Below are 10,112 nucleotides of genomic sequence, written 5' to 3'. Positions count from 1 at the left end.
GCAGGAATCTTAAAGAGTCTTATTAATAAAATCAAACCTGGAGCCAGGTACTGGGGTCAACGCTGGACGATCAGAGAGACAGGACAGGCCACAGCTACCTCACCTCACCAGTTTCTCAGCTGGTCTTGTTTCCTCAGACTGGAAGCTTCTGTGTCCTCATCCCAATGGCTCTCAGCTGAACTGTGCTGCTCAAAACCTAAAAGTTTAACCAGCCAAATGCTTCTAGTTCCTGGTCTTCATGCCTTATATACCTTTCTGCTATCTGCCATCACTCCCTGGGATTAAAGGCTCACTTCTTGGGATTAAAGGTGTGTGTCACCATGCCTGGCTGTTTCCAATGTGGCCTTGAACTCACAGAGATCCCAGATGGATTTCTGCCTCTGGAATGCTAGGATTAAAGGCGTGAGTGCCAACATTTTCTAGCCTAAGTTTATAGTGGTTTTTCTGTTCTCTGACCCCAGATAAGTTTATTAGGGTACACAATATTTTGGGGAACACAATACCACCACACTCCACCTCAAGTCTCTTTTGGTCATGGTGTTTTATTCCAGCAATAGAAACCTTAACTATGACACACTGAATCATTACAACTTGACTGAGTATTTAGATGCCCTATAACAGATTACTAATTGGGTTTATTGCATATGTTGGATGCCAATAGTCTTTGCTCTTTCCAGATGGCATAATGAGCATGTAGTAACCTAACCATATACTTTGGAATAATGTTGATAAAATTTTGATTCCCTTTCCCAAAATCAGTCACCTCATTAGGGATATTTTGGGCCTTTGGGGTTGAAATGGAAGGGGATACTAGAGAACCTTTCATTATTTTCTGGGTAGCAATAGCATATCCTGTCTTATTTTCTTCATTTACAGTGTAACTGTTCCCATTATTAAACCACATCAATCCTGGATTTTTAGGGGCTTGTCACATAAATCATCAGACTCATTATAGGGTTGATATTACTAGGGTATGACAGTTTAGATTCACTGTTAATTTCACAGGATCTAGACTCTAGATTCTAGAATTACACATAATAAGTTTCAGGACACACTTGTGAGACATTATGTAGATTTTGTTAGCCTCTGGGAATGCCTGTATGGGGTTATATTAAATAAGTGAGTTGAAGTAGGAAGACCTTCCCTAAAGGTAGGCAGCACCATTTTCTAGGCTTGGGTCATGGACTGCATGAAAAGGAGAAAGCAAGTCAAACAGCATTTGCCTCTCTCTGTCTTCTAACTGTGATTACAATATAATCAGAATCTCAAGATCCCGCCACCATGACATCTTTGTCCCTATGAACTAGACCCTGGACTCCCAGCAAAATGACCTCTACTTTCAGGAATTTAGTTTGGGGTTTTCTTTGGGGAGTCTCTCAACTTATCCCACTCCATCCAAGTTACACCTAGCTAGAATTATTTCATTGTTCTGTTGTTGATGGTGAGTAATTTGTTTCTGTTACATCTCCCTAGGAAATGTCTCACAAGAAGGAAAGGCATAAAAAATATATGGAACTATATCAGGGAATACTTGTTAAGCTAATTAGGTATAGGATAGACTGAAAATATTTAGTATATAATAAAATTGGAGTACAAAGAGAATAAAAGATGACATGGGATGCCTCAAATTTTAAAACTTTAGGAAAAGAAAAATCCATTTAAAGGACTAAATGAGGGAGCAAAGAAATATGGGGAATAATTTCACAGGTATTTTAACAAATGCATTGTGGAGATTCATAGATTCATATAATCTCCATTGTGGAGATTATAGCACTCTGTAACATAGTTTGGAAAATTTCATCTGGTGGAGAGTTGCAATTTTTATGGCATGGGAAACAGGCCTTCTTTAATTTTTATGGATTTAGAGGATGATGTAAGGGGTCAATATATTTTGATACTCATTTCCATGTCTACTATGTTCCTTGATTATTTACCTTCAGCAACAGTAATTAAAATCCATAACTCATAAGTGAGCAAGATTTTATTTGATGAAAATCCAAAAGCCAATCAATGAAATTCTCAATCAACCAAAACAGGAAATATAAATGGAGGCCGCTTGTCCACCTTTGGCATGTTCTGAATCTGGAAATTTTAGGTAGATATCTGAAGAATGCTTGTGATTACTTCTTGTAATTTTGGATTTTCAAGTCTATGTAAGTTGGAAATTTACATTTAAATATTAGAATATATATGAGAACGCTGGGGAAGAGTGAAAGAAAGGGAAATTGTGCCACCCACTAGAAATAAGAAGGAAGAAAGAGTTGCCATTGTCAGCGCAGTGCCAACTCTCTGGGTATCTGGGAAGGACGGCATGAGGAAATACGGGGGGAAGGCAATCCTGTCCTTGTGAATGATGGCTAAATAGTTGTACAAGGCGGAAAGGAAGACAAAGCTGCTAGCAATGATGTTCAGAACCCCTGAAAAGAAGAATGGGTTGTAGGGGGCTTTCTTCCGGAGTCTCCCTAAGTAAATTCTCCAAAGAGAAGCAAAGATGGAGATTGTCGCAACCATGCCGAGAAAGCTGGAGACAAGTAACAGGTGTTGAGCAATACGAATATCCAAAGGAATGAAGGTATCCTGGTAGGTATATGGGTAACACACTCTGAAAATGCTGGAAATATTTTCCTGTTGGTAAACGCAGGTCATCCACATCCCCACTAAAGTCATGCTGGGCTTGGAATCCATGGGCTCTTTAAAATACCACATTCTCCAATGAGGTAGGGCCATAGAGACGCTACAAAGGATCCATGCTAGGATGGCAGCAGCAAAGCCTCCTAGCTGCTGGCTGTCACGGCTGCTGACCATTTTAATGGTGACTCTGAACACCTGGAAACTGCAAAGAAACACAGGACATCATGAGGATGGGCTCTTCAGGCCTGGGAGATTGTCCCCTGTTGGGGCAATACCAGGAGAGAAGGGTTATGTTGAGCATATGGGCCTTTGACCAGGAAATCTCCTGCAAGGCGTGTGTTCTGATCAAACTCAGAGGGACTGGCTCTGTGGCAACATTTACCAGCAGGTTGATAATCCACAAACCATCTAAGATTTTTCTTTTACCATTGTTTATAGACTCACAATGAAGTTTGGCCCCAAATATTTAACCATCCAGATTGTCATATTTTCGTACTGAAAATAGAAAGCCAACTGAAGCACAACAGTGGATAATTTATGCATTATCCATACCATGGAGTTCCATGCCAACCTTAAAGATAGAAGTGTGGTCATACATTCTAGCTGTGTTATTTTTGACTCAGCACATATAACTATTCATTTTTTGTGACACTGTATGGCTCTGTATCCCAGGCTGGCCTTCAGCTAGAGGCAATCCTGCTCCCTCTCCTTTTCAACTGTTGGTATTAGAGGCAGGAACCACCACATCAGCTAACTAATGTCATATTCAAAGTCTATCAATGCTACAACCAGTGTGAGAAGATTGTCAACTTCCTTAATGTTTCTCATTGTATGGATGACCCATGCTTTCTCTGATTAATCACTGAGTTTCTATGTCTGGATTAATACTGAGTTTTACTTATTATGAATGGTGCCATGTGCATTGTATGTAAGGATATCATGTATATATACCTGTGTGTGTATGTATGTATAACTTATTAACTTATGTTGATATACATTCTCACTTTCCTTGGTTTTATCCTAAGGAACAGGATTGAGTTTGTGTAATACAGTGTCTAGTGTGTATTTTAGAACTTACTAAATTGAAGAAATGACTAAGTTTAGAAAATATACTGTAGAAAGAAAGCAAATGAAGTTATAATAACTGAAACATAGTCTACAACTAAGAACACAAATATCAAAATCACAAAATGACTGCAACTAACAATACTTTTCAATAATAACTTTAAGTACTAGTGGTCTCTACTTCCCAATCAAAAGACTCAAGTTGGATAAAGAAATAAGAGCTATCTTGGTGTGGTCTACAATGAACTCACCTTCAACGTTAGGAGCCACCTTAAATTGAAAGGATGAACAAAGTATCCTAAGCAAGTAGGAATAATGAATAAAAGCAGTTTTCTCTACCCTAATTTCAGACAAAACAGACTTCAAAATAAAATAAATGAAAGGAGACAAAGAAGGATACTTCAGAGACACAGTATCCAAACTCTCAACCCAGACAGATCTCACTCACCCTTCTCTAGGTCTAACCAAGTGACTCTCCTTAATCTTCCCCTGACATATAGACTTCCCAACCACCAGATCTCTCCCTGAGACCCACAACTATGGCCAAGCCTATTCCAACCACCAATGTCTGCATGTAAAACAACCTCTACACTTCTGCCAGGAACCACCCCACCTTCCTCCCGTGGAGAAGGCCCCTCCCACACCACCTTCAACCTTTCCATTCAGTCAGACCTACATCCATATTCAAGGCCTGGACCAGGAGGGACATCCTATACAGCAACCCAGTCCACTGTTTCCAGTAGACTGCATTCATCCCTAGCCATTTCCAACCTCTAGGACCACTATGCCCACACATTCTCTCTTCTGACCTAATCTGCTCTATGCATATAAGATAAGAAAAGCAACTAACAGAATGAATCCATATGCCCAGATCTCATTGCAAAAATACAATCAATATGAAAGATCAAGCCAGTGTCTTCTCTCCAAAATCTACCAGACCTGTATAAGTGTTTGCTAATGAGAATATATAGATGAGCCCTAGGACAAGAGCACATAATTTAAATCAATAATCATATGCTTCAGTAAAGAATTCAAGGAATGTAAGAAGACACAAAGAAACAGCTCAATGAAGTTAAGGAGACAGAACTGAAGGAGAATAAATTCCTGAGTGATGCCCATAACACACAAATATAAGGTTGATGGAAACAGCAAAGACAGCCTTGAACTTCAGAACATAATTCAACCAGGAGATAGAAATATTGAGGAGAACTCTAGCTAAAATAAAAACCCAGTAACTAAAGTAGACAACTCAGAGGAAAGCCTTGTAAGTAGAATGACTCTAGCAGAAGATAGAACATCAGGTCTCAGAGCTAAAGTAGAGGATCTAGACCAAGCAAGCAATGGATATGTAAATTTTACAAAAACACAGGGAAGGAACAAACAAGTAATGTGGGACATCATGAAAAGCCAAACCTTCAAATTATAGACATATGTGAGGGAGAAGATTTCCAAATCAATAGCATAGACCAGGTGATCTTCAAGAAGATCACAGAAGGGAACTTCCCCAAACTAAGGTAATGCAGATACAGAAGCACACGGAACACCAAATAGACAAGAATAGAAAGGAAGATCCCACAGCATATCATAGTTAAAACACTAAGTATATATAACAAAGAAAGTGTATTGAAACCTGCATGGGAGAAACTACAAGTCACATATGAAGAAAAACTCATCAGCATAATAGCTGATTTCCTGATGGCAACCTCGAAATTGAGAAGAGCCTGGAACAGTAATCCAAGTCCTAAAAGGACTGCACATCTTTTAAGCCCTCCTTATTATCTTATTAACTTAATAGAATGTAATTTTTAAAATTGTTTCCTTATTCTGAATTTCTTTGATGTCTGCTATCTTCCTCTGAGTTCACAAAAAACTCTATAGTCCACTCCATTGGCAGTCTCAGAGTGAAAACACAAACAAATCTCCTGCAACAATAAAAGATCAATAAATTTGAGAGCTGGTTCTTTGAGAAGATAAACAAGAATTACAGACTATTGACACAATTATTACCAAATGAATGAAATGCCAAACGAAGAGATTCAGAGCTAAAAGGTGAAACAACTGACATCAAAGAAATTCACAATAAGGGAAAAATTTTTAAATTATATCATATTGTTATAAAACCTAAAAGAAATGGATGAATTTCTAGATGCATCCGAACCACCAAAGTTAAGCCAAGAAGAGATCAACAATTTAAACAGGTACATAAATAAGGAAATAGAAACAATGATAAAATGCCTTCTGACTTACTCAATTTCTTTCTTCAATGTCTTAAAGTTTTTATTATTTAAGCCTTGCACTTACTTTGTTACAGATATTGCAAGAAAGTTTTTGAGTTTATTAATTTGCATATAAGAGGGTTACTGATATTGTGTGTCAATTTTGCATCCTGCTACTGTGCTGAAATTGGTTTTCAGTTGAAGAAGTTTCCTGGTGGAGTCTTTAAGGAATTTTACGTATAAAATCATATCATAGGCAATTAATGATACTTTGAATTATTCCAAAGATGAAAAGTCCTCCCATGCTCATGAATCAGTAGGATTAATATTGTAAGAATGGACAGACTACCGAAAGCAATCTACAGATTCAGTGCAATCCCCGTCAAGATTCCAACATAATTTTTCACAGAAATTGATAAAGTAGTTGTCAACTTCAAATGGAAAAACAAAATATCCAGGATAGCTTAAACAATCCTAAGTAATAAAAAAGCTGCTGAAAGTATCACCATCCCAGATTTCAGGTTGTATTATAGAGCTACAGTAATTAAAAAAAACATGAAATTGGCATAAAACCAGACACATTGGTCAATGGAGTAGAACAGAATAATCAGACATAATCCCAAACACTTTCGGACACTTGATTGTCGACAAAGAAGCTAAGAATGCACAGTGGAGAAAAGATAGACTCTTCAACAAATTGTTCTGGTCAAACTGGATAGCTGCATGTCAAAGAATTCATATTTATCACCCTGCACAAAACTCAATTCAAAAATCAATCAAGTACCTCAATGTAAGACCAAATATCCTAACCTGATAGAGGTTAAAGGATGGAATAGGCTTTAACTTATTGACACAGTAAAGGACTTTCTGAACAGGACAGCAATACCACACCATTAAAGAACAGCAATTAATAAAAGGGACCTCAAGAAACTAAAAAGCTTAGGATAAAGTCATTCAAGAAAAGAGGAAGCCCACAGAACAGGCAAAAATATTTATCAATTATACATCTGATAGAGGGTTAGTAACTAGAATACAAAAATCTAATTCAAAAAAACTGATCAACAAAAGAAATGATTCAACCAAAAAGCGAATGCAGATATAATCAGAGTTCTCAAAAGATGAAACATGGGTAACTGAGAAACACTTAAGAAGTTTTCAATATACTAATTCATAAAGGAAGTTCAAATTAAAACTATGTTAAGATTTCACCTTAGCCAGTCAGAATGACCAATATCAGTGGAAAGTGACAGCTCATGCTGGCAAGATTGTACGGAAAGGGCAATACTTACTCATTATTGTAAGAAAGCAAACTGGTACAGCCACTATGAAAATCAAAGTGGAGGTTCCTCAAAAAGCTGAAAAGTATTCTGCCACAATACCCAGGTATACCATTCTTAGGCATATACCCAAAGAACTCTATATCTTATTACATTGACACTTGCTCTTCCATGCTCACAGCTCCTCTCTTCATAATAGCCAGGTATTGCAAAAAGAAAGCCTAGATATCCTTCGACTGATAAATGGATCATGAATATGTTACAAATATACATAATAGAATATTATTTAGCTGTTAAGAAAAATGAAATTATGAAGTTTGCAGGTAAATTTAAGGAGCTAGAAAATATTATCCCAAGTAAGTTGACCCAGATCTCAAAAGACAAATATTGCATATTTTCTCTTATGTATGAATGTTTGGTTTAAGCTTTAAATATGTGTGTTTCAATCAGAATAACTATAATGGTTAGGTAGCTATTAAGGGGCCAAGGAAGAGCAGGAGATCTCCAAAGGAAGGGAAAATATAGCATAGTGTTACAAAGATAAAAAGGAAAACTAGAATAGGAAAATTAAATAGAGGGATGTGAGAGAAAAGTAAGGGGGAGAAAATAGGGAGGGATAACTGGAGCTAATGGAAATTTGAAAAACTATATGGAAATCTACTACTGTAGAAGGATCTGGGGAAAATATATACATACATACATACATACATACTAACACACACATATGTAAACTCTGAGTCATTTATAAAAGGGGATACAATGCCTCAACTATACATCTTACATCACAAAGTTAAACATCCAGTGCCAGAAATGGGTTACATTTTGTTAAGTCGTTGACCAAAAGTTTTTCATAGATCTGCAAACATCACATGTTAACTGCCAAGACTCTGGGTTATTGTCTATAACCTGACAACAAGGCACTATAGCTGAAGACACCACTTACTTATATCATCAAACATGAAAGCTTCACCTGTACTAGCTAGCATTTATTGGGCTAGAAGGTACTTTTCATACTATCAGAGAAGAAAAGTAATCATCAATATCACCCAGCTTCAAATCCTTAGATGTAAAATAGTGACTTGCTTTCAAGATATACTGACATAATTGTACTTAAGGCTTGCTCCATGAGAGGGAACACATATTTGACACTGCTAAAGTGGCCAATAACCTTAGACTAGATAGGTCAAACCTGCTACTATCATTTTGCTGAAGGAAATAGCAATAAGATGACTCCTAATGATACAATGCTATACCCATAGACCAATGCATTATTGAACCCTCTTCAGAGAAGATTCTTACAGTAAATGGTAAAACACAGAGGCCCACAAACTGGCCAATGACCAGTGAATGAGGGAGTTTGGAGTACTCAGCACTAAATGGGTCTTTATCAAACCCCATCTCCTCATAGTTCAGGGATCTATGTGGACGAGGAAGCAGAAAGATTTTAAGAGCCGAGGGTGATGGATGACTCCAAGGAAACATTTTCTTCCACACCCAACAGGGCTGATGCAACCTGGACTCCCAGAGACTGTGACAGCATATGCAAGACCCACACAAGTTCAAACCATATGTACTCTCAGCACAGAGAAGGAGAGGTGGACATAGGTTCTCCCCTCCCCCACTTAAAAGAAGCTGCTTGCAATGGATACCTTCTGGGAAAGGAAAAATAAGTTTCATCCAATAGACTATCACTGCATATATCAACTACATCCCAGAGTTCAGCTTATATCCAATAGTAGTTTACTAGCAGAAACTGAACTTCATTTTCAGAGACAGAGAAGGAAGCAGGCACAAGGTACTATCTTCAAAGGCACATTCCACAGGAACTACTTCCTGCCCAACATCCCATTTCCTTCAGTGTCCAGATCCTCTCAAGTTGGTATTAAGAGCTATGAATGATTGATTCAACACAAGATCCTTTTACAGATACAGGCCACATTGAATGATAGCACCATGTGAAATTAAGGACTAACTGTACAGGTGATAGAATATGATTCCTACTTACAGACTTGAGAAGGAGAGAAATATGCACATGGGTGGCAAATGGATGAGGCCTGTACACATTACACTAAAATGCCAGTCCCAAAAGATCAACCACCACGTGATTCCACTAAAACAGACCCTGGTGCAGTCACCTCCAGATGCAGACATCACAAAAGCAGTTGCTAGCATCCATGGTAGTGAGAAATGATAGGTGGCATTCAGTCAGAACAGCATTTCAGTTGGGGAATATGAACAGTGGTGATATTTCCACATCACTGTGAATGTACATATAGCCATGAACCTACTTTTCCAAAGTCAGTTATAAATTCTGATAAGGATACTTACAAACATTAACTACATACACAACAAAGATGGATAGAGCCTATACTTACCTGTTACACTATCTCCAAGTGAACTGGTGGCCAGTTATACGGTAAAATGTGGAGCTAACTGGACTGGCAGAGCTAAGACACCACAGTTCCCCTCATGTGTCCTCCAAGGCTGGTTGCTGACTTCACAATCAGCTGTGTGGTGACTGGCCTGCTTCACAGTTCTGAGACCTTTGTTGCATCATCAAATTTCATCTCTCAGGGAGATCATCTCCCAAGTTTCAACCATTAGTGTATGAGAGCAATGACAGTTTGACTAACCATGGGAGAGTTTCAATTCCTTCTGTCCTGTTTTCTTAGGCAGCATTTGAGGAGTAGGATGTGTTTGCTAGTGTGCCTCCTTGCTCATAGTCAAGACCTACCTGACTGGTTCATCCCTGCCCATTACTTTTTCTTTCTATTTGAGGCACAGTTTCTAACCCTCTCATTGGAGGTGGTGACATTTTAGGAAAGTTATTGCCATATGTAGATCCAGGTACTAGAAGATGTGGCATCAACATACCAAGAGAGATCCTTGTTAACTCATCAGAGATGTTCACAAAGATCCAGGG

The 10,112-nt window shown here is 38.1% G+C and overlaps 1 protein-coding gene across 1 annotated transcript; it reads right to left on the bottom strand.

Annotated features, from left to right (window-relative positions):
• Positions 1 to 1,963: 1,963 nt before the first annotated feature.
• LOC131899437 (claudin-34-like) lies at positions 1,964 to 9,685 on the bottom strand. Its single transcript, XM_059250889.1, has 2 exons — positions 9,565 to 9,685; positions 1,964 to 2,833 (listed from the first exon to the last, which is right to left on the bottom strand). The coding sequence occupies exon 2, from the start codon at positions 2,803 to 2,805 to the stop codon at positions 2,173 to 2,175; it is 633 nt and encodes a 210-aa protein (XP_059106872.1). The 5' UTR covers positions 2,806 to 2,833; positions 9,565 to 9,685; the 3' UTR covers positions 1,964 to 2,172.
• Positions 9,686 to 10,112: the final 427 nt, after the last annotated feature.

This window comes from Peromyscus eremicus, chromosome X (genome assembly GCF_949786415.1).
Source record: "Peromyscus eremicus chromosome X, PerEre_H2_v1, whole genome shotgun sequence".
NCBI lineage: Eukaryota > Metazoa > Chordata > Mammalia > Rodentia > Cricetidae > Peromyscus > Peromyscus eremicus.
The sequence above is the reverse complement of the archived record's forward strand: the minus strand, read 5'-3'. Positions and strand labels throughout refer to the sequence as shown.